We start from the raw sequence: 24660 nt of genomic DNA on the forward strand, positions 1-24660 counted from the left end.
GTAAATGAAAAAGACGCGTTAAAGGTACGCCAGATGGCACTAGGGTAGATTTACGGATTGCTCATGCTGATATACAAAGGAATGGGTGGATTTACAAGAGTTAGAGTAGAAAGGCGAAGATTTACGAAAAGTACCGTAAATTTACGGAGAGTTTGTGTCGATTTACAAAAATTTTGTTAAGGAAGGTGTGGCAGGTTACTGTTAGGATACTGACAGGGAAAATTTGCATAAATCTACACAAGCTCTTCGTAAATTTACGCTAACTTCCGTAAATCTTCGCCTCGCTGCGTAAACCCTACTCTAACTCTTGTAAATCCAACACGCGAAGCAACCGCACCGCCCACACTCCGATTTGCAGACACTCCATCTCCACCACCTCCACTTCAATCAACACTTTCCTGACTCAAGCTATCGAAGTCCTCAATACAGTACCCGGATCCCTTGATGAAGTCGCCGAGGCCAACGCGAAACATATAATATTCGCGGAGACCAATCGCCAACTGAAACAAGAATGGAAAGTGATGGAGGAGCAGCTGACACTGTTGAGATCAGTGGCTGGAAGTGGAATGGAACAAATCGATAATCTGGAGCAGACATGGGATCGGTTTGAGTTGATGTTGGATGCACATCAAGGCGTTATTAAGGAACAGGTCGAGGCGTTGAAGGTAGGAATAGGAATTGGAAAGAGAAACAAAAATACAAAGAAAATGCAACATTTCCTTTGCAGACCAACGTTGAAACCTCAATAAAAGGAATGAAAGACGAAGCGGAGAAGCTGAAAGCCCGTTGGGATCAATTTAAGCCAAGAAGTGATGCACTGCAAGGGGATCGAGAGGAAATGTTAAAAGCGATTCAGTTTATAAAAGAAAAAAGAACACAGTGGCAGGAACTAAGTGATGGGAGAGAGAAGATTGAGTGAGTTGGGTCAAGAATAGATTTCTCACAGAAATCGTATTTGAGATTGTTTAAAAATATGGCATTTAAAATCCTTATGAAATTTTCTTGAATAATCAACATTTCAGAAAAGAATGTGGTCAATTCGGAATAGAACCTCCCAAACTTGACATTATCGATGAAATCAATGAAGACATCAAACAATTCGAAGATAACTGGTTGATCTACGAAATGTTCAACAATGATTTGGACACTCTCTCCCAGGAAGAATGGATTGTTTTCCGATCGAAAACGTATCTTTTCGATGAATTCTTGGCAAAATGGGTGGAGAAGTTGAAAGGAAGCAATCAGACGCATATGAGTGTCCGATTGATGAAAGACGTCGAGCACTTCAAGGAGGTTAGCAGTGCGTTGAAGTTCTGTCGAGGCGATGTGCTGAGTGCGGATCATTGGCATGAGATGTTTCGCTTTTTGGGATTGCCGAGGTGAGTACTACTACAAAAACTGCTTTACATTTTGTGATCAATTGTCGAAATAAATGAAATGGCACTTGGTGTCGTTACGGTAATGGATTGATTGATGTTAATTCTAGGAGAGTCCGCTCTCAAAGCAGCATTCAGGACCGATTTAAAACTCTCAAAATGCCTTTTTTCACGGGTCGGCCCGGGCCGATCTCCTTTTGATCTGTACGATCCATTAAAAATGTTGCCTAGTTGGACAATCAGTGATAAAACGACACACTAGTTATACTAGTTATAGTTTGATAATTTCAACTGAGAAATGAAAAATGTGATATCCTTGTGGCCGGTATCTAAATTTGGCTTCTGTATGACACGTTGCATACCATATATTTTTTTGGTATTTGAAATCTCATTTCCAGAGGCACCACAATCGAAAAACTGAAGTTCGCCGATCTCCTCTCCGTTTCCAAATCTATCATTGAGAATGTTGACCAACTGAAACAATTGAATTCACGTGCTCAAGGAGAGGTTGCTATTAGAGATGCGATACAAGAATTAACGTTATGGGCGGCTCAGACGGAATTCACACTGGCTGACTATAAGCATTCGAACGGACAGAATTTGAAGATTATCAAGGAGTGGAAGGAATCGATTAACTCGGTTAGTAGAACAAGCTTTCAACACCATAAATTAAAAAAAAAAGATTTTCAGCTAAAAGACAGTCAAGCCCTCCTCCAATCCCTCAAATCCTCTCCGTACTACTCTCAGTTCTCGGATAAAACTGCAGTGTGGGAGACAAGACTGGCGGATCTAGACGTATTCCTGGCGCAGATGAACGAGATTCAAAGAAAGTGGATCTATCTGGAACCGATTTTCGGAAGAGGAGCACTTCCGTCAGAAGCTTCGAGGTTCTCGAGAGTCGACTCGGAGTACAGAGCGATTTTGAATGGTACGTAAGCGTCAGGCGCAGATAACGTTTTTTTTTGAAATATTTCAGATGTTTCAAAGGATGCAAGACTGGTATCATTGTGTAGTCGACAGTCACTTAAGAAGTCTCTGGAACAAATTGTGGATCAGCTGAATCGATGTCAGAAGGCGTTGAACCAGTTTTTGGAGGTACGTGTTATCGGCTCGCGAACAGGCACCAGGCTCAAAATACCAAAAATGCAAATTTTCTTCATGAGATATCGACAAACTATTAAGCGTTTTAGATTCAGCGTATTTGAATCTATACTTTTCCCGTTTTTCGGAAAAAAATGAACACAAATTAAATGAGAAAACACGGGTTAACTTTTTTGACGCAATATCCCCAAGTGTTAAAACATTTTCGGAGCCTAACATTCAAATTCGGAAATCTAGAAAACCAAATTTTGGGAAAGTTAGACCACAAAAGTTCAAAATTTTTGTGGTTACTAAAATTTTGAAGAAACAACATTTTTGGTGGCCTAACTTTTGCAATACCTCGGCTATTAGGAATAATCGCCAATTTTCAATCTTCTTTTCACTTCAATGGCAACATAGGGGTTCCTAGGCCATCAAAATAACCTTGTGGTCGCGTTTTCCGAAAAAATAAAATATCTAGGCCACCAACATCAAAAATAGCTAATATCAACATTTTTTCGCTATTTTTAGCGCCCTAGTTTTGGGTTTCTAGGTTATCAGAATTCAGCAACCAAAACCTAGTATATATGTTTATTGTTTTTTTTCAATTTATCTGTCGCAAAAACTTATGCCTTAAAATTTCCAGCAAAAACGAACGGCATTCCCCCGATTCTACTTCATCGGAGACGACGATCTCTTAGAAATTCTCGGCCAGTCAACCAACCCCCAAGTCATCCAATCGCACATGAAGAAACTATTCCAAGGAATCAATCGAGTCACATTCTCCTCGACAGGAGAGACCATCACTTCGATGGTCTCATCTGAAGGCGAGACGGTCGCCCTCTCGAAACCAGTTCGAATAGTTCCACAGGTGGAGACGTGGCTTCAACAGTTGTCGGATGAGATGAGAAGAACGTTGAAGGATCTGAGTGGGCAAGCGGTGGCGGATGGACAAATCTCATTGGCAAAGTATCCGTCACAGGTGTTGTGTCTGGCGGAAGAAGTGAAATTCAGTGCGGCTGTGGAGAATGTGAGTGGAAGGGAAAGATACCAGTCGATCAATATTAAAGGCGCACATGTATTGTTCAAAACCAGGGTTGAGCAGAATTCCGCCACTTTTTACTTGAGAATTTACATTTATCTTATAATTTGCCACTGTAGAAAAGGTGTTCGGGGTAAAATCGACCAACTTTGAGAGTCCGTCTTGACATCTCATTCTATCAGATTTTTTCAAATTTACTTTTTTCTTATAGATCGAGTATTGGTCTTCATTTTTATAGTTGACAACTTTTTGATAGCTCAGTCCACTTTTGAGATACGCGCCTTTAAATATAACTTTTCTGTGTCTCCCCTTTTCTTCTTTCTGGTTTTGCGCCCCGCATATCTCAAAAATGGGCGGACCTGTCTAAAAGTTTTCAACTAAAAAAATGTTGCCCTTGTTTTGATCTACGAGAAAAACATAAATTTGATGAAATCGGATAAAAAAGGATGTCATGGCGAACTCTCAAACTTTCCGCCACTTCGCCTTCCGCCATTTTAAGACCTTTTCTGCGTTATAGTTAGACCAAGATGATATCAGTTTGAAAAATTTGTTCGCCTACTCGAATTTACTGACAGTTTAGTTTTTGAGGTTTTTCGCAGCAAAACTATCAGTTTTCACCGAAAAAAAAACACAATTTAACCATTTTTAGAAGCTTTTTTACAACAAAAACCGCATTCCGCTCAACTCTGTTTAAATTTTGCCCTTTTAGTTAAACTAATACCGTATTCTTGATCTTTTCCTGTCTGAAAAGAACTGCAAACAGTACTAAATTGCCGCTGCAAGACCATTTCAGACAAATTGGATGTGCCTTTAACACCGATCAGCTACACTGACATATGTATCTGAAAAAGAAGGAAGAACTAGAAAAATGCAGACAATACTTTTCCAGATCCTCTCCTCCTCCTCCGATCTCAACTCATTCAAATCTCAACTGCTCGAAAAACTGAAGACCTACACGAATATGAAAGTGGAAGACAAAGTGTCAGATCTGAAACTGAAATCTCTCATTCTCGACTTGATTCATCATATTGACGTCGTGGATCAACTAATGGCTAACAAGGCGAAAGGAGTGAATTGTTGGACGTGGCAGAGACAGCTGAGATTCTATTTGGTGAACGGAGGAATCGTTTTGAGACAAGTGTCCAGTGAATTCGAATACACCTATGAGTATCAGGGGAACTACGCGAAGTTGGTGCACACACCGTTGACGGATAAATGTTATTTGACACTGACACAAGGTGAGAGGAGAGGTTTTGAAACTGAAATTGTTAGAGACATCGAAAACTCATAAAGTTGATTTTTGTAGTAAATTATAGAAAACCAAAGAAATTATTCCAGCAATGTACATGGGTCTCGGAGGAAACCCTTACGGACCTGCTGGAACCGGAAAAACGGAATCAGTGAAAGCGTTGGCTGCTCTAATGGGTCGACAAGTGTTGGTATTCAATTGTGACGAGGGAATCGATGTGACTTCAATGGGACGGATATTCACTGGAATTGTTGAGTGTGGAGCATGGGGATGTTTCGATGAGTTCAATCGGTTGGATTCGGTAAGTAGAGGAAATATGTACCCCACTCATTTTCCTGAATTTCTATATTCAGACCGTCTTGTCCGCCGTTTCCATGCAAATTCAAACCATCCAAGGCGCTATCAAATCCCGTGCGGGTTCATGTACTTTTGGTGGAAAAACTGTGCAAGTCAACCCGAATAGTGCAATATTCGTGACTCTCAACCCCGCAGGAAAGGGATACGGAGGACGACAGAAAATGCCGGATAATTTGAAGCAACTGTTTCGAGCGGTCGTTATGGGAAAACCGGATAACGAGCTTATCTCATCGACTATTTTGTATTCAGAAGGATTTGTGGATGCCACGTCGTTGGCCAGGAAGATTGTGTCAGGTTGGTGTATAGGCTATAAATTTAAATGTTTTCAAGTTCTCATAAATTCAAATTCATTATGCTTAAATTCCAGAACAATGTTTAATTAAAACGCAATAACATTATTCTATTGCAGTATTCCAACTCTCTCGTCAAATGCTCTCCAAACAACAACACTACGATTGGGGTCTGCGTGCACTCAAAGTAGTTCTTGGCGGATGTGGAGCTCTCCGAAGAGCGCAACCAACTAAGAATGAAAGTGACTTGGTCGTTCAGGCTCTTCTACTCAACACTCTCTCAAAACTGACATTTTCGGATTCTGAAAGATTCAACTCGTTAATTGATGACATCTTCTCGAATGTGAATAAGGAGATGACAAAGTTCGAAGAGTTGGTGGAGCCGTTGGGTGTGGCTGCAAAGGAAATGGGCATCAAGTTGGGAGAGAAACAGATGGAAAAGGTTTTTCAGGTATGTACGGTCTAGAAAGAGACGCAGACAGCGAGACACTCTCGTTTCTCCGCGCTCTCGCACTCTCGCCGCTGTAGGATTAAGTTTGCTCAATTTTGACTTAAGACGTCGATTTTTGTTTAGAATTACAGAATTTTTGGTCATTGCAGATAAGGAAGGTGTAAATTGATCTAATTATCGATTTTATCACATGTTCTGATTCCATTTGAAAAGTTCAAAATACCAAACCTGAATATTTCTTTAGGATTGAGAGATATCGCTTCAAAACTATGCCCGGGTAAAACAGACCCTGTCCTACCAGAAAAACATAGTCTGTTGAGCTGAAAACATCTTATTTTTGAGATATAGTGTTTCTCGTGTGCCTGAAAATCGGTCCGTAGGTCGAGTATTGAAAATTAGTGTAGTGCATCTGAAAGAGCGTGACAACAGTATGTTATTCCAGCTCTACGAACAAATGCGTCAACGTATCGGAGTAGTGGTCGTTGGAGCCGCCGGTTCGGGAAAATCAACAATGTGGAAAGTTCTTCATCGAGCACTGATTCTCACAAAAAAGCCACTAAGAGTCACTCAATTTAATCCGAAAGCCGTGAATCGTAACAAGTTATTGGGAAATATGGATATGGACACTCGAGAATGGACTGATGGAATTATTACAATGGCTGCAAGAGAAGTACAAAAGGACACGACAATTCATCATTGGATTGTTTGTGATGGAGATATTGATCCCGAATGGGTGGAGGCGTTGAACTCAGTGTTGGATGATAATCGATTAGTGAGTCATAGTCAAAATGGGCAATATTAGCACGCCACGCTTCTTACAACCGCGCTGTTTCGAAACCGAAAAAAAACTGTGTGCGAAATTGAGAGACTCAGAGAAATATTTACATTTTTCAAGGAATCTTCGGTGGAGCGCAGTTGTAAGAGCTGTACCGAGCTAATGACTTTTTAAACGGTGTATTTCCAGCTAACAATGCCATCTGGAGAACGCATTCAATTCGGTGCCAACGTCAATTTCCTTTTTGAAACTGATTCTCTTCAATTTGCGTCACCGGCTACTGTATCGAGGATGGGAATGATTTATATCAGGTAGCCTCCGGTTCAGAGTTGAGCGGAATGCGCTTTTCGAAATGAAATATATATGAATAGGTTCACTTTGAAATATCGTGAGCCGGCAAAGCTAGCAAAAAGTGGTCAAATACAAAAATCTGCCTACACTGTAAAAATCTATCTCACACCTTACAAATTTTGTTAAAATTCTCATTTTCCAGCGAAGAAGACGTGACCCCTCAAGACATTGTTGCCTCGTGGCTCTCCTCGAACTCTGAAGACCTTCATGGCGACTTGGCTCAATGGATAGAAGATAACTTCTGGAAAACATTCAAATGGGTCAAATCTCATCAAATCCCGGGAATCACCAACTTCGCTCTTCTCAAAAATGGACTAACCCACCTGAAATCGTCCAAAACGAAGACTCAATTCCTGACACTTCTCTACAATGGATTCATGCCCTATGTGCTACCGGACCAACGCGGGGAACTTGCGAAAGGAGTCGTTTTTCAAGGAATTTCAGTACCTGATCCGAAGAATGTGTGTTATGATGAGAGAACTGACAGTATCATGACTTATACTGATGATGTGTCACAGTCGGTGACGAAGGAGGAAGTGGAACGCGAAGACTTGAGACCGTTTGTGCAGACCGCCGATATTCAGAGATATTCGGATATTGTAAGTTCGCTCTGGTGAAATGTCAAAAGAGGAGTAATTCAGGAATTTAGCATTTTTGGGTTATGAGGTTTTTGTGGCATTGTCTGTCTATAAGCTAAAAAAATAGGTAGAAAAAAAGCATTTTTGATGGAAAATCTAGATAAGCAAATTTCAAGACAATTTGCTAAAATTTAGTGAAGATCTTCAATTTACGGGCAAAAATTGAATTTTCAGAGTTTTTACCGATTTTTTGCACGAAAATTATCAAAAATAGACGAAAATCGTTTTTCGATTAATATGTGTTGAAAGCACAATGTTTTCAGCTACCATTTGAAAAATCGGACCTAAATTCATCAAAAAATCCTATTTCCATTTAAAAATATCTTTAAAATCCTGCAACCGAATAAAATCTGGCGCACCTTTGACGCTATTTCAGATCTCCTCTTGGCTCCGCCCCGGTAACCGAGAAAGTTTCGTGATCACCGGAACGACTGGATGTGGAAAACAACAACTACTCAAACATTGCTTCCAAATGGATCCCGAATCGCAACTCGCCAGTTTATACTGCTCCGCCCAATCAAGCTCCGTCCACTTGCTTCAGTTGATTCAACAGAATTGTGTGCAAGCGAGTAACCCGACTGGAAGGGTTTGGAGGCCAAAAGATCGGCCGAATATGATTCTGTTTTTGAAAGGGATTAATTTGCCGGCTCCGGATAAGGTTGGTTTTTAAGCGCTAGACGCTACAATTTGTAGTTATCAATTTTTCGCTAACCCCGCCCACTTTTGAGATATGCGTCTTTAAAGATAGATGAGTAAAAATGCGTCAAAGGCACGACAGTTTTGAAAGTTGTGAGAGTAAAAATAACGATTAAAAAACACATTTTTGATGCCGAAATCTAGAAATTCTTTTTTTAATCAGTCTGAAAGAAGTGTCTCTTAAGAGAAACGCGTTAAAGGCACGCCAGACAATCTCCGAATGCGCATATCTCAAAAGTGGGCGGAGCTATCAAAAAGTTGTAAACTACAAAAGTATAGCTCTAATTTTGATCTACAAGATTTAAAAAAAAAACCAAAAATTCAAAAAATTAGACAATTTAATATAGCATTTTTTGTTCAGTACGGCACGAACGAGCTGCTCGCCTTGCTCCAACAACTGCTCACCTACCAGGGATTCTTCGATCACAATCTGGAATGGGTTTCGATTGAAAATATTCAATTTGTGGGATCCATGAATCCGCTCGGCGATTCGACGTCTTCTAACATTTCAAATCGATTATTCTCTCTTCTCCGTTGTATTTCCCTCAACAACACCGACACTTCCCAACTAACATCCATCTACCGTACCTATCTGACCCCGATTCTTGAAGACGTCGGAGAAAGGAATTCAGAAGGCGTCGCATCTCGAATGGTCGACGTCTACAACAAAGTGCAGTCGAGCTTCAAAATGTCCGACAGTATTGTGTTCCAATTTTCGCCTCGAGACCTTACCAATTGGGTTGTTTCTTTGCTAAGACACGAGTTGGATCAGGGTAGATTAGAAGGTGTCATTTGTTTCGAGGCGAAACGGATTTTTGCGGATCGGTTGCCGACGGAACAGGATAAGATAAAGTTTGATGAGATATTGAGGAATGTGATACCGATTTCACAGAATAATGGTTAGTGGATTCAGTTCTAATTATTTTTAGTAACCGGTCGATTAATAAGACTGATAAACTTAAAATAAGGTCCGATTAATAAACATAATGGCTTTGATAGAATCGATAGAGGGTACCTCCAATTTAAAGTGCAGTGCCCCAAATTATTAATTTTTCTGATAGGACACACCGATTCGATCATTTTTCTAGTTGACAGTTTTTAGATAGCTCCGCCCCTTCTTGGGATATGAGCTCCAGAAGTTTGCAAGAGACGCAGGCAACAAAACAATCTCGCTTCTCTACAATCTCTTACGATGGTCTAGAATTTCACTTAGTGGCCTAGAAACCCAAAACACCGTGAAAATCATCAAAAATCCATTAAAACCCTCAAACTCAGTCAAAAACCAATTTTTAAGCGATTTCCAAGTGATGGTTTCGGTTATCACTCTGAAAAAAGCCTTTAAAAATCGCTAAAAACCTGTCAAAACAAGGTTTTAAGGAATTTAGGGTGATGGCCCTGGTATAGTGAGAGAACGCAGAGAAACGAGAACTTCTCGTTGTCTGCGTCTCTCCTGTTTTTTTCAAAGGCGGATATCTCAAAATCTAGCAGAGCTATCAAAAAGTTGTCAACTATATAACTGGAGAGCATGACTTGGTTTATCAGAAAAAAAGCCTTGTGGCGGGTTCTCAAAATCCCGCATTTAGTATAAACGTAACAAAATCGTTTTCAGAAAAAGTGTATGTCACGACTGGCACCGTCGTTCCCGGAGAATCGAACACCGGTCTTCCGCTCACCCCAATCAACATGTCGGATTTCAATCAGTTGCTTCTGAAATCTATCAATCGATTCGGTTAGTTATCTGGATTTAGATTTTTGGAACACTTTTTCCTAATTGCAGCATTTGAAATTGCCAACTTCAATTCTCCGCTTACCAGTCAACTCTCGTTCTTCTGTGCGTGCGTAGATCGTGTTCTTACATCTCCAGGAGGTCATCTATTCCTACCGGGACGTACTGGATTTGGAAGAAGAGATGCTGTCCGGCTGGTGGCCCATATGCATAATATCCAAGTTTTCTCACCGCCTGTCACAGCAAACTTCTCATCGAAACAGTTTGATAATGAGATGAAAACTGTAAGTCTTGTAATCTTTTGAAAATACCTAATTGAGCAATTATCACAGGCAATAACCCAAGCGGTTACCAACAATGAGCATGTAGTTCTAATCCTTGAAGACCATCAACTCCGCAAGAACATATTCCTGCAAGCCATCAATTCCCTGTTGGCTAGTGGAAGCGTACCGGGCTTATTCACCCAACAAGAGCTCGATGGTTTGGTAGCTCTTGTTTCAGAAGCAGCGAATCAGGCCTCGTTTACTGGAGCACTACAGCAGTTTTTGGCTCATAGTAAGCGAGATTTTCATTTGTAACTATTAAGGTCTTAAAATACCAACTTTGAGAGGATGTCTCGGTATCCCTGATTGATCCACAGAGAAAATTTTGTATGGGTTATTCAGATTTAAAAAAAAACTTCATTTTTGTAGTTGACCATTTTTTGTACAGGCACTCTCTAGCAAGTTACATGCCGGCGAATATATTTTTTCCTCGAATTAACATATTTCCGTGCAAAGTAGAGTAATTTTTGGCCGGTTCCCTTTAATTGACTGTTACTTGCTAGAGGGTGCACGGACAACAACTGGCCAACTACAAAAATAAAGTTCTACTTTTGACCTGTATAGTCTATACGAAATTATTTGTGAATACTGAGACATCCTCTCAAAGCAGGTGTTTTTCAACTGCAAAGGTTTGCAAATATTCTTATTACAAGAACACTACTTTTTCGCACACTACTGTATGATGTCCTAATCTTTCCAGGAATCCGAAGTCTTGTCCACGTGGTTCTTATCCTTGAAGTCGAAGCGAATGATTTCAAACTAAACATCACTGAAAATCCGGCAATTCTGAAACATTGCAATGTGATTTTTGCGGATCGTTTCGATAGGAATAGCTTGTTGGAGGTAATCGAAGCACACCGTCTACATTTTTCATCAATACTTTTTGCAGATCCCAAAGATTTTAATGGAAGCAAAAGGAATCACGACAACAGATGCAGTCCTCTCTGGTTTCAGTGATGTTCTTGTGAATCTCCCGGAGAATTTATCGATTCAACCGATAAAATATCGGCAATTTGTGGAGAACTGTTCTCAGTTGTTGGGGTATAAGAGGAGCACACTATCGGCTAGGTTGGATAGGTTGAAGGTCAGTTTGTCAGTGGAGCGCACTTTCCAACATATTAGACATTTTTCAGGGCGGAGTCTCGAAACTAAACGAAGCACGTGAAGAAGTAGCAAAAATGCAGAAGAAAGCGGCGAAAAAGAGCAAATTACTGGCGGAAAAGCAAGCAGAAGCAGATGAGGCACTGAAAGCGATCACCGAGAGTATGAGTGTAAGCTTTCTCTTTGTCTGTAGATAGGAAAATCAGAATTCCAGGGAGCAGAGGACCAAAAGATGTCAATGGAGCAGTTGAAAGCGGCTACTGAGAAGGAAAATGTGGTGATTGAGGAGAAGAAGGCGAAGATTGATGAGCAGTTGAAAGAAGTGCAACCGTTGATTGATGTAAGTGTTGAGTTGTGATGAGCGTTCGAAGCCGGCATTTCAAATTTGATTGAAATTTTTTCAAATATTTAAACGTCCCAAAAACACTTGAGTAGAATGGAGGAAGAACTTTCCCTCCCCCGTTTCTAGAAGAATTCTCCCACCTACGGGTGACGTCACCAGGTACACCTGTGTACCTGTCTGAAAAAAGGCATGCAAGACCTACCTGAAAAAAGAACTGTAATTACTCTTGTTCATAATTTCCAGGAAAGTACCTCACCTGTACACCTGTTGAAGTAAACTTCAGCCCGGATAAGTATAGACCTCACGCAGCGTAACTGACCGTGTCTAACCGGAACCGACACAGATAAGAATGGTGGGGGAAGTCAAAGTGAAAAGAAGTTATCCCGTTTTTGGATATTTTTATAAAATTTTGATATATGAAAATAATTTGTCCTGTTTTTGGATATTTTTTATGAAATTTTGATATATTCTAGCCCGGGAGGATTCAAACCCGCGTCTACTGAAGTATCCTTCAGCCCGGATAAGTATAGACCTCACGCAGCGTAACTGACCGTGTCTAACCGGAACCGACACAGATAAGAATGGTGGGGGAAGTCAAAGTGAAAAAGAATTTTTCCCGTTTTTGGATATTTTTATGAAATTCTGATATATAATAAGAAGTTATCCAGTTTTTGGTTACTTTTATGAAATTTTGATATATTCTAGCCCGGGAGGATTCAAACCCGCGTCTACTGAAGTATCCTTCAGCCCGGATAAGTATAGACCTCACGCAGCGTAACTGACCGTGTCTAACCGGAACCGACACAGATAAGAATGGTGGGGGAAGTCAAAGTGAAAAAGAATTTTTCCCGTTTTTGGATATTTTTATGAAATTCTGATATATAATAAGAAGTTATCCAGTTTTTGGTTACTTTTATGAAATTTTGATATATTCTAGCCCGGGAGGATTCAAACCCGCGTCTACTGAAGTATCCTTCAGCCCGGATAAGTATAGACCTCACGCAGCGTAACTGACCGTGTCTAACCGGAACCGACACAGATAAGAATGGTGGGGGAAGTCAAAGTGAAAAAGAATTTATCCCGTTTTCGGATATTTTTATGAAATTCTGATAAATGAAAAGAATTTATCCCGTTTTTGGATATTTTTATGAAATTTTGATATATTCTAGCCCGGGAGGATTCAAACCCGCGTCTACTGAAGTATCCTTCAGCCCGGATAAGTATAGACCTCACGCAGCGTAACTGACCGTGTCTAACCGGAACCGACACAGATAAGAATGGTGGGGGAAGTTAATTGAAAAGAAGTTATCCCGTTTTCGGATATTTTTATGAAATTCTGATAAATGAAAAGAATTTATCCCGTTTTTGGATATTTTTATGAAATTTTGATATATTCTAGCCCGGGAGGATTCAAACCCGCGTCTACTGAAGTATCCTTCAGCCCGGATAAGTATAGACCTCACGCAGCGTAACTGACCGTGTCTAACCGGAACCGACACAGATAAGAATGGTGGGGGAAGTTAATTGAAAAGAAGTTATCCCGTTTTCGGATATTTTTATGAAATTCTGATAAATGAAAAGAATTTATCCCGTTTTTGGATATTTTTTATGAAATTTTGATATATTCTAGCCCGGGAGGATTCAAACCCGCGTCTACTGAAGTATCCTTCAGCCCGGATAAGTATAGACCTCACGCAGCGTAACTGACCGTGTCTAACCGGAACCGACACAGATAAGAATGGTGGGGGAAGTCAAAGTGAAAAGAAGTTATCCCGTTTTCGGATATTTTTATGAAATTCTGATAAATGAAAAGAATTTATCCCGTTTTTGGATAATTTTATGAAATTTTGATATATTCTAGCCCGGGAGGATTCAAACCCGCGTCTACTGAAGTATCCTTCAGCCCGGATAAGTATAGACCTCTCGCAGCGTAACTGACCGTGTCTAACCGGAACCGACACAGATAAGAATGGTGGGGGAAGTTAATTGAAAAGAAGTTATCCCGTTTTCGGATATTTTTATGAAATTCTGATAAATGAAAAGAATTTATCCCGTTTTTGGATATTTTTATGAAATTTTGATATATTCTAGCCCGGGAGGATTCAAACCCGCGTCTACTGAAGTATCCTTCAGCCCGGATAAGTATAGACCTCACGCAGCGTAACTGACCGTGTCTAACCGGAACCGACACAGATAAGAATGGTGGGGGAAGTTAATTGAAAAGAAGTTATCCCGTTTTCGGATATTTTTATGAAATTCTGATAAATGAAAAGAATTTATCCCGTTTTTGGATATTTTTATGAAATTTTGATATATTCTAGCCCGGGAGGATTCAAACCCGCGTCTACTGAAGTATCCTTCAGCCCGGATAAGTATAGACCTCTCGCAGCGTAACTGACCGTGTCTAACCGGAACCGACACAGATAAGAATGGTGGGGGAAGTTAAGAACAGTAAAATATCTATATTCTAGGGGTTACAACTCACGCCCATCCAAACGATCGTCGTCTGTTTCTTCCCGATCCATTGCTGTCTCGTCGTAGATTGCACTCGACCATTCCTCGTTCTTCGCGACTTTGCTTTAGCACTAAAAAGAAAACATTAATTTGTAAACTCAATGAGCAAATAGAGAACATAAGTACGAGATTGGTCAAATGAAATGGTCAAAAAAGAGAAAATAGAATAGTCACAATCCAGTACGGAGCTATGGTGGACGAATGAGCCAAGAAAATGAGATGAGGAAGCTGGGGGCTAGTGGGCGGAGTCTAACAGCTATCTTGTGGTCTAATATAGTAAGTGATTTCTCATGGAGATAAGTGAGCAGGTGGTTTGTGTTAACAGTAATAAGACAATAGAAAAATTCAAATGAGTGACAGCCATCGGGGGGAACGACAGGTGCGTCCTTTAATCCGACCGTTCAAGGTTCCAAGTTTCCACAAAGACCGATTTCCCAAGGAGATAAGGAGGCAGATTGAAATATGTGAAGACAAATGTCAAAGACAATCCTCAAACTAGCGCAGCTGGACTAATAATATGGGTCAGGAAAAACGCAAGTTTTGTAAGTCTATGAGGATAACTAAAATAGAACTAAGAAAATCGATTAATTGTGAAATTTGGTTGAAATTTGTAGAAAACGGGGTTATGGCTAGAATGTACGAAAACAAATTAACAAGGATGCCGTGGTCTGAAATATTGAAAATACCAGCCCTAGACCCCTGTTTTGTACAAATTTCAAAAAAGTACCAAATTTCACAATTAATCGATTTTCTTAGTTCTATTTTAGTTATCCTCATAGGCTTACAAAACTTGCGTGTTTGAGGATTGTCTGGGACATTTGTCTTCACTTATTTCTATTTGCCTCCTTATCTCCTTGGGAAATCGGTCTTTGTGGGAAACTTGGAACCTTGAACGGTCGGATTAAAGGACGCACCTGTCGTTCCCCCCGATGGCTGTCACTCATTTGAATTTTTCTATTGTCTTATTACTGTTAACACAAACCACCTGCTCACTTATCTCCATGAGAAATCACTTACTATATTAGACCACAAGATAGCTGTTAGACTCCGCCCACTAGCCCCCAGCTTCCTCATCTCATTTTCTTGGCTCATTCGTCCACCATAGCTCCGTACTGGATTGTGACTATTCTATTTTCTCTTTTTTGACCATTTCATTTGACCAATCTCGTACTTATGTTCTCTATTTGCTCATTGAGTTTACAAATTAATGTTTTCTTTTTAGTGCTAAAGCAAAGTCGCGAAGAACGAGGAATGGTCGAGTGCAATCTACGACGAGACAGCAATGGATCGGGAAGAAACAGACGACGATCGTTTGGATGGGCGTGAGTTGTAACCCCTAGAATATAGATATTTTACTGTTCTTAACTTCCCCCACCATTCTTATCTGTGTCGGTTCCGGTTAGACACGGTCAGTTACGCTGCGTGAGGTCTATACTTATCCGGGCTGAAGGATACTTCAGTAGACGCGGGTTTGAATCCTCCCGGGCTAGAATATATCAAAATTTCATAAAAATATCCAAAAACGGGATAAATTCTTTTCATTTATCAGAATTTCATAAAAATATCCGAAAACGGGATAACTTCTTTTCAATTAACTTCCCCCACCATTCTTATCTGTGTCGGTTCCGGTTAGACACGGTCAGTTACGCTGCGTGAGGTCTATACTTATCCGGGCTGAAGGATACTTCAGTAGACGCGGGTTTGAATCCTCCCGGGCTAGAATATATCAAAATTTCATAAAAATATCCAAAAACGGGATAAATTCTTTTCATTTATCAGAATTTCATAAAAATATCCGAAAACGGGATAAATTCTTTTTCACTTTGACTTCCCCCACCATTCTTATCTGTGTCGGTTCCGGTTAGACACGGTCAGTTACGCTGCGTGAGGTCTATACTTATCCGGGCTGAAGGATACTTCAGTAGACGCGGGTTTGAATCCTCCCGGGCTAGAATATATCAAAATTTCATAAAAGTAACCAAAAACTGGATAACTTCTTATTATATATCAGAATTTCATTGAAAAATATCCGAAAACGGGATAAATTCTTTTTCACTTTGACTTCCCCCACCATTCTTATCTGTGTCGGTTCCGGTTAGACACGGTCAGTTACGCTGCGTGAGGTCTATACTTATCCGGGCTGAAGGATACTTCAGTAGACGCGGGTTTGAATCCTCCCGGGCTAGAATATATCAAAATTTCATAAAAAATATCCAAAAACAGGACAAATTATTTTCATATATCAAAATTTTATAAAAATATTCAAAAACGGGATAACTTCTTTTCAATTAACTTCCCCCACCATTCTTATCTGTGTCGGTTCCGGTTAGACACGGTCAGTTACGCTGCGTGAGGTCTATACTTATCCGGGCTGAAGGATACTTCAGTAGACGCGGGTTTGAATCCTCCCGGGCTAGAATATATCAAAATTTCATAAAAACCAGAATTTCAATAAAAATTCCCAAAACTGGATAATTTCATTTCAGTCGTCGTGGTGGCAGGTCGTATGTTGGTTGCGTTGATATAAAACGTAATAATGGTAATTAATCATTGAAACAATAATGATCCCAAAAACTTTTTTTTGCAATTTTTTTCCAAATAGGTAGACGTGCGGTGTACATGTGTACGGGTAAGTTGGCTTACGGTAAAGAGGCGTACGTTAAAGAGGTGTACGGTAAAGAGGTAGTTATGTAGGTAAAAACAGGTGTACAGGTGAGGTACTTACCTGGAAATTATGAACAAGAGTAATTACAGTTCTTTTTTCAGATAAGTCTTGCATGCCTTTTTTCAGACAGGTACACACTTGGACGTCCCTTTCAAAGAACATCTAGTCACAATATTCAGTTAAAAACGAGTTAGCTGATTTGCAAGTAATATTTGATCTCATTTCAAGCCATAGTCAAAAATTCAATTACTTTTTGCATAAAAATCCGAAAGATATAAAGTTTTAGACATGATGTGTGAGAATCTCTCAGTAGAGCGCACTTATTCAGCCTACTTTCGAACTGTGTACATACATTTTTTGCAAACATATTAGCACGGCACTATTCTGACAACCGCGCTCTGCCGAAGCTGAAAAAAATTGTGTGCGAAATCGAGAGACTCTGAAAAATACATTTTTCTATTCCATTCCTTCAGGAAGCCCGCCGTGCCGTCGGTTCAATCAAATCCGAGTCTCTCAGTGAGATCCGAAGTCTTCGTGCCCCACCGGAAGCAGTTCGAGACATTCTTCAAGCTGTTTTAGTGTTCATGGGAATACTTGACACCTCCTGGGAGGCAATGAGAAAGTGAGTGGACCATAGGGATATGCAGATTTAAATGATATTTTATAGATTTCTGTCAAAAAGTGGGGTTAAAGATGATATAATGAACTTTGACGCCAATCGGATTACCAATGAGATTCATAAGAAAGTCACGGCAATTGTCAAACAAAAGTCGGCATCTTTTGAGGAAGCGGTAACTCAAAATGAATGACTTTGTGAAATAAAAAAGAAAGTTTAGAACGCAAAACGAGCTTCCGCTGCAGCTGCGCCATTAGCAGCTTGGGTGAAAGCGAATCTGGAATATTCGAAGATTTTGGAGAAGATTTCACCGTTGGAAGCGGAGAAGAATAAGCTGGTCAAGTGAGTCAAAGAGCTTAGACCACTACCGTATACCCATTTACAGAAATCTCAAAAAAGCGGAAAAACAAATGGAGAATCTATCGAAGGGCCTACAAAGTGTGGATGAAGTTGTCGGGGAGTTGAAGAGGAAATTCGAGGTTTTGATGAAAGAGGCCACTCAGATTAAGGTGGATTTGGATAGAGAGCAAGACACGATTCGGATAGCTGGAACGTTGGTGGAGAGTCTTTCAGGAGAGTTTCAACGGTGGAAAGTGCAAATTGAGACGTTGGGAGAGGAACAGTCGAAGGTGAGGGAAATTTGTTAAAAAAATATAAGGACCAATGGGAGCAGGGTTGCTCAAAATGCCTTACCAATACGATTAGAGCTGTGCGGGAGTGAAATTTGTTCCGACACTTCGATCAGCCCAAAAACCCGTGAAACCTCAAAACCACTGAAGTTTTGCGGAAATGAAATGATTTCCCAAATTCACCTATTCCAGATGGAGCTTTGCTCTCTCATCACCTCAGCCTTCATCACCTACCTCGGTGGTTGCTCTGAAAAAGACCGAAAATCGCTATTGAAATCAATGTCGAAAATGTTCAACATGCCACCAAACTTCAAACCACTCTCCTTCGCATCTCTGGAAACCGAACAATTGAATTGGAAGACAAAAGGTCTTCCAGCCGATCAGCTATCTCTCGAGAACGGAATGATCATGTTCAATTCAGAGCATGTCCCTTTAATTATCGATCCATCCGGACAGGTTTCCAGTTTTCTCGCCAAATTTCTAGAGAAATCAGAGACTTTCAAAGCGGCGCAACCGGATTTAATGACTCAGATAGAGCTAGCGATTCGATTTGGAAAAACTATAATTATAGACGATGTTGTGGAATTCGACTCCGCCCTCATTCCGATTCTAAGAAGAGATTTATCGAGTCAGGGACCCCGCCAAGTGATTTCTTTCGGTGGAAAACAAATCGATTTCAATCCAGACTTCAAAATATTCATTTGCACGAGAGATGACAAGGTACAAATCCGACCGAACTCCTCGGTTCAACTCAATATCGTCAACTTCACCACCACAATTTCGGCGCTGTCCGCTCAACTCCTCGACGTGGCAATTCATTTGGAGAAGCCTGAGTTGGAGGAACGATCGTCGAGTCTTCTGAGGGATGCCGAGTTGAAAAAGTTGGAGCTGGAGGGATTGGAGCAGTTACTGTTGCAACAGTTGGCCTCGTCGCAGGGAAATTTGTTGGATAACACGGCGTTGTTGGATTCGTTGAATAAGTCAAAGGAGAGCGCTGAGATTATTAGCAAGAGTATTGTGGAGAGCGAACATTTGCATAAAGAGTTGACTACGGTATGTTGACGTTTTGTTTGTATCCCGCTTCAAATTTAATAAGATATAAGATGAGCTAAAAAAAATATACCAAAATGTAGATCTCACCGAGTTCTATATCTGTGACCTACAACGACTACTCGTTAATGTGACGCGGGCCGGGAAAACTGCCAAATAATGCAAAAATCACAGTGACCAAACTACAGTGTAGATCTCGATGATCTCTTTGTCCCTGATGTAATGCGGGCCGGATGGTTATTTGTTAATGTGCTAAAAGACTCTTAAATGATCAAATAGCCACTATAGGCCTGCCCGCACATTAGCAAATAGCCGTCTTGCCCGTAGTTAGTTCTAGGCATAGAACTCGCCGAAATCTACATTTTGGCATATTGATCAGCTCATAATATCGAGTGTGAAGCAAATTACGCCCGTGTCAGCCCGTTACAGCCCGATTCGCAATTATGTTAATAATTCTCAATAGAGCGAATTTACATCTTTCAGCAAAAAGAGATCTATGTCCCACTATCTCTCTTCACATCCAGCCTATTCTTCTCCTTCTCAAATCTCCAATACTACAACCCAATGTACAATTATAGTGTGAACACTATAATGAGACTATTCGAGAAGACTATCAGGTCTTGCGAGGTTCGTCAAAAGTGCAGTACCCCAAGATAGTTTTCATTCTTTTCAGGATAAGTCACCCAGTCGTGTCGAGACCCTTGCCCGCCAGATGCAGCTCACAGTATTCTATCACATCTCACGTGGAATATTCCGTCAGGATCGTCTGATGTTCGCCGTCGCTTTCATCAATGCAACGATGCCAAAACTATTCCAACCGAAAGAATGGGAGCTGTTCACCGGACTCCTTGTGGACGAGTCCACAGATCTCTCAGGCATCCGTGTCTCCTGGATAACTGCCGATAGGTTACAAGCACTCGCCAGAATCCGAACCCATCTGCCGAGTCTATTCAATAATTTCCAAATCCAGGATGACGCAACGTGGAATGAGTTCTCGAAGACGTTGCAATGTGAGACGGCGTTCCCGAAAAATGTGGAAGTGAAGATGACTCACTTCCAGAAGGTTCTCTTCATTCAAGCGGCAAAACCGGAGAGATTGTACAACTGTTTGATGGATTTCGTGTTGAAAACGTTGAGTAAGTGACACCGAACACTCCCCTTTCATTAGAGCGCGCTTTCAAACTATCTATGAATTTGTTCATAGGTACTTTCGACTACGGGGAGTCCATTTCTGCCATCAAAACCGGCTGCATGTCTCTGCGAGCCGAGTTATGACTCTCAAGCTTCAAGCTTTACCACACGAAATTTTCAGTCCGTACAGCTATGCTTTGCGTACACTATTTGCCGATTTGGAATCCCATGTGAAAAAGCTCAACCATATGAAAAGTTTGAGAGCTCATAACTCTGCTCGCAGATACATTTAGCCGGTTTTGATTGCAGAAATGAACTCCCCGTAGTCGAAAGTACCTATGACCAAATTTATAGATAGTTTGGCAATCGCGTCTCCAAAGACTTCCCTTGTCAGCAAACTAAACACAATTATTTTCAGACGTTCCCTCTATCAACCCGCCCGCCTTCGAACTAATGCACATATTTGCTGAAAGTGAAGCCCAAGAACCCATTCTCTTCATCCTTGCCGATGGAGCTGATCCATCTCAAGAGCTATCGGAATTGGCGACCAAACTACAAGTACCGTACCATTCGATTTCTATGGGACAAGGACAGGAGCAGGCGGCGTATGAAGCCATCCGGGAAGCGGCGTCAAAGGGAGAGTGGTTGTGTTTGAATAACTTGCATTTGATGTTGCAAGCGGTGCCCGCCATTTTTAAGGTACGGGGGGCGGGGAGCGACCTATCTTGTTTGAATTTCACGATACAAAAGGCTACCCGAAAATTTTAGTCCAATCAAGTCGGGTTTCGGAAGATTTTGTTTTTCAGCACCTCTCCCTGACCACACCCCACTCAAATTTCCGTCTCTGGCTAACCACCGAAGCGGACGCTCGTTTCCCATCAATGATGCTCCAACAATCGCTCAAAATCACGTTCGAACCGCCACCAGGTGTCAGAAACAATCTTCTGAGAACATACACTCAAATCGATCGGAACGGAATGAAGAATGTGGTGACGTGTCAATCGATATTCGCGTTGGCATGGCTGCACGCGTTACTCCAGGAGAGAAGAACGTTCATTCCGCAGGGATGGACAAAGTTCTACGAGTTTGGAGCGAGTGATGTAAGAGTTGCGAAGTCGTTTGTGGAACAGTTGACGGAGAATAGTGAGTTTTTTTTTTAAATAAGGGGACTAAATATGACATATTAGCTCGACACACTTCCTACAACTCCACCGAAATCCCCTTGAACAATGTCTCTTTGTGCTTGAGTCTCTCAATTTCGCACACAATTTTCTTCGGTTTCGGTAGCGTTGTAAGAAGCGTACCGTGCTTATAGGACATAATCTCGAGCAATTTTTTGTTATACCTAATAAGAACTGCCCGATCCTAAACTGGAACGGGATCTTGGGGTGAATGCTGTAATTAAATGCGCTCCACCAGACTTGGAGGGAAATTCAAATTCTACTTTTTTCAATTGAATATTTTACAGTGGCATTTTGATACGCAGCTTAATCGACCACCTTTTGAGCCGATTTGTGTCAGTTTTCCCGCACTTTCGGTCAGTTTTTTGGCCGTCGCGCATCTTTTCAAGATTTGAATTTCGCGCTATTTGTTTTTAGTACTGACCCCGTGATCCGGTCTAATTCTGGGCTCCGGGAATACTGATCAGGGCTGTTCTTATTCGGGCAGAACAGATCCATTCAGTCAGTTCAGATCTGTACTAGGCGCTCATTAGAAATGAAATATTCGAAATCTTTTGCGGAGATCGAAACATCCAAAAATTCTATTTTCCAGAAGCCGACTGGGAATTCGTTCGTGGAATTCTGAAGTTTGTCATTTATGGAGGTCGGATCGAGAATGACTTCGATGCGAAGGTTCTAGACTCCTATTTGAATATATTGTTCTCCGATGCGAAAATAAACGGAACTGCCGGTCAAATCCTTGTCAAAGGCATCGAGATTCCAGCGACTACTAATGTTAAGGTGGGTAGTCCTTCTCAATAGAGTGTAATCTCAATAGAGCGAATTTCCAACATAACATCCTTCAGGACTACCTTGCTCATATCTCCAAGTCAATTCCTGCAGTCGATGAGCCATTCCTATTCGGTCTACCCGAGAATATTAAATACTCGTGGCAGATTGTGGAAGCGGACCGTACAATCTCTTCTATTAGGACTTTGGGTATGTCCTAGGGTTATAAGGAAAGTCTTTGGATGCGTAGCTTTCTATAAATTTGATCATGGGTATTTTCGACCATGGGGAGTCCATTTCTGATGTCTGAACGTGCTAAATGTGTCTGCGAGCCAAGTTATGAGATCTCAAACTTTTCATATGGTGAAGCATTTTCACATGGAATTCCAAATCGGCCGCGTATACGTCACCGAGCGGTTCACCTGTGCTCGTACGTTAGAAAAATGAGAAAACCTTATCGTACAATATTCGCCGATTTGGAATTTCATGTGAAAAAGCTTCACCATATGAAAAGTTTGAGAGCTCATAACTCGGCTTGCAGGCACATTTAGCAGGTTTTGACTTCAGAAGTGGACTTCACGTTGTCGAAAATACCCATGACCAAATTTATAGATCGTTTGAAAGCCAAAGACTTCCCTAGTTAGTTTGACAACCAATTTCCCCCATATTTCCAGCTCTTGGCGACTCGAAAAACGCCCTCTCCGACCAATCGGACACCATCTCCCAAATAGTGTCTCTCTGGAAAAAACTGTGTCAAGTAGATGACCTGCCGAAACGAGAACTCCCTCCATCCAATCGATCCACCGATCCGATTTCCGAAGTGTTGTGTCTGGAGACAATCAATGCCCTCTCCCTTATCAAACAACTCCATCGATCGATTGGCAACGTAGCGAAATCTATGAAAATGCCGAGTCTCGCTTCTTCGAGCACTCAGAAGACAATCCAATCGCTCGTCTTCCAACAGACACCCGATGAATGGGATAGTCTGTGGGCGGGGCCAGCCGACCCGGCGGATTTCTTGAATGCTGTGGTGAAGAAGACAAGGGGAACTATGCAGGTATCGTTGCTCAAACCCTTTTCTAGCATTGCAGTAAAGTCAGAGCGCTTTTCTCTAATCTTTAAATTTAACATTTACTTGTCGTATCTTCCAATATGAACCGCGACGCGTACGCAACGCAACTCGGACAAAAATTGAAATATGTTTGTTGTGGACACCAAAACTTTTCTGATGTTGAGCGGAAATTACTCCTTCCGTTTTCCGCCTTCCGCCATTTCAAGATTTTTCCCTCTTTCACATAGAGAATATCAGCTTGAAACATTCGTTACTCTCACCTACTCGAATTAACTTGTATTTTTGAGGTTTTTGCAGAAAACTTCAAGTTTTCACCAAAAAAACAAAATTTAACACACATTTAACCATTTTTTGGAGCGATTTACAACAAAATAAGACCAAAATCGTCTTCTAAAAATGACTTTTATTCCGCATTCCGCTCAACTATGGTTGTAGTTGACCACTTTTGATATCTACGTTCGACTCAGAGATATCTAGTATCGCCACGTCTTCCCACCTCTGAAAATAAGCCACGCCCATTTCCAGACGTCGTCTCTCAGACTCGTAATTAAGTTGGCACGATTATGCCCTTGAAAAATGTCTCTTTTTCTCTGAGTCTCTCAATTTTGCACACAATTTTCTTCGAGTTCGGTAGAGCGCGGTTAATCACATGATCTTCCAGCTCTACGAGTCGTCAAAAACCTCATCAGCCTCACTTCTCTCCTCCCCAATCGATTTCTCCGATCTCTTCTACCCGAACATCTTCCTGAATGCTCTCCGTCAAATGACATCCCGTCAACTCAAAATTCCACTCGATCAACTCATCCTCTCCTCCGCGTGGACTCCATCCCAACTACCCGCGAAACAATGTGTTCAAGTCCAGGGACTCCTCCTTCAGGGTGCCACATTCGACTCATTCCTCCGTGAGACTACTGTATCGAGTGCCGCATTCACCCAGGCACCGATTCTATTCCTCGCGTGGACTGCCGAGAACTCGTCGACAATAAGTGGGGAACAGATTCAAGTTCCCTTGTATAGTTCCAGTGATCGAGCTGATTTGATCAGTTCTGTGAATATGCCGTGTCGAGGTGTCGATCAATGGAATATTGCAGCTGTTGCGCTCTTTTTGAGATAATTTTCTATACTTTTTATACTATTTTGTGGCAAACTGATAAAATTTGTGATTTTTTTGTTGCATTTTCTAGTGATGTATCATTTTTGTCAGTTAAAAACTGGTTTTTGCTATTTTCATTGTTT

At 41.1% G+C, this 24660-nt stretch overlaps 1 protein-coding gene across 1 annotated transcript in view; it reads left to right on the top strand.

Annotated features, from left to right (window-relative positions):
- The window catches only part of GCK72_000056 (uncharacterized protein), a gene marked incomplete at both ends in the record, with an annotated part of 31552 nt that extends 7014 nt beyond the window's left edge, over window positions 1-24538 (top strand). Inside the window, 36 exons of the mRNA XM_053722242.1 lie at window positions 359-665; window positions 728-915; window positions 1023-1379; window positions 1775-2015; window positions 2067-2304; window positions 2353-2471; window positions 3103-3486; window positions 4388-4736; window positions 4837-5048; window positions 5101-5398; window positions 5514-5845; window positions 6288-6617; window positions 6810-6931; window positions 7114-7570; window positions 7986-8267; window positions 8667-9204; window positions 9915-10034; window positions 10083-10315; window positions 10364-10586; window positions 11055-11197; window positions 11244-11438; window positions 11488-11625; window positions 11670-11795; window positions 17451-17599; window positions 17645-17768; window positions 17814-17935; window positions 17979-18222; window positions 18415-19275; window positions 19756-19899; window positions 19946-20408; window positions 20822-21102; window positions 21210-21546; window positions 22177-22364; window positions 22430-22562; window positions 23027-23409; window positions 24086-24538. Coding sequence (XP_053590887.1) covers window positions 359-665; window positions 728-915; window positions 1023-1379; window positions 1775-2015; window positions 2067-2304; window positions 2353-2471; window positions 3103-3486; window positions 4388-4736; window positions 4837-5048; window positions 5101-5398; window positions 5514-5845; window positions 6288-6617; window positions 6810-6931; window positions 7114-7570; window positions 7986-8267; window positions 8667-9204; window positions 9915-10034; window positions 10083-10315; window positions 10364-10586; window positions 11055-11197; window positions 11244-11438; window positions 11488-11625; window positions 11670-11795; window positions 17451-17599; window positions 17645-17768; window positions 17814-17935; window positions 17979-18222; window positions 18415-19275; window positions 19756-19899; window positions 19946-20408; window positions 20822-21102; window positions 21210-21546; window positions 22177-22364; window positions 22430-22562; window positions 23027-23409; window positions 24086-24538 — 9814 coding nt within the window. The remainder of the gene's footprint in view (window positions 1-358; window positions 666-727; window positions 916-1022; window positions 1380-1774; window positions 2016-2066; window positions 2305-2352; window positions 2472-3102; window positions 3487-4387; window positions 4737-4836; window positions 5049-5100; window positions 5399-5513; window positions 5846-6287; window positions 6618-6809; window positions 6932-7113; window positions 7571-7985; window positions 8268-8666; window positions 9205-9914; window positions 10035-10082; window positions 10316-10363; window positions 10587-11054; window positions 11198-11243; window positions 11439-11487; window positions 11626-11669; window positions 11796-17450; window positions 17600-17644; window positions 17769-17813; window positions 17936-17978; window positions 18223-18414; window positions 19276-19755; window positions 19900-19945; window positions 20409-20821; window positions 21103-21209; window positions 21547-22176; window positions 22365-22429; window positions 22563-23026; window positions 23410-24085) is intronic.
- Between the last annotated feature and the right edge of the window lie 122 nt (window positions 24539-24660).

The sequence above is a fragment of the Caenorhabditis remanei genome, chromosome I (assembly GCF_010183535.1).
Source record: "Caenorhabditis remanei strain PX506 chromosome I, whole genome shotgun sequence".
NCBI lineage: Eukaryota > Metazoa > Nematoda > Chromadorea > Rhabditida > Rhabditidae > Caenorhabditis > Caenorhabditis remanei.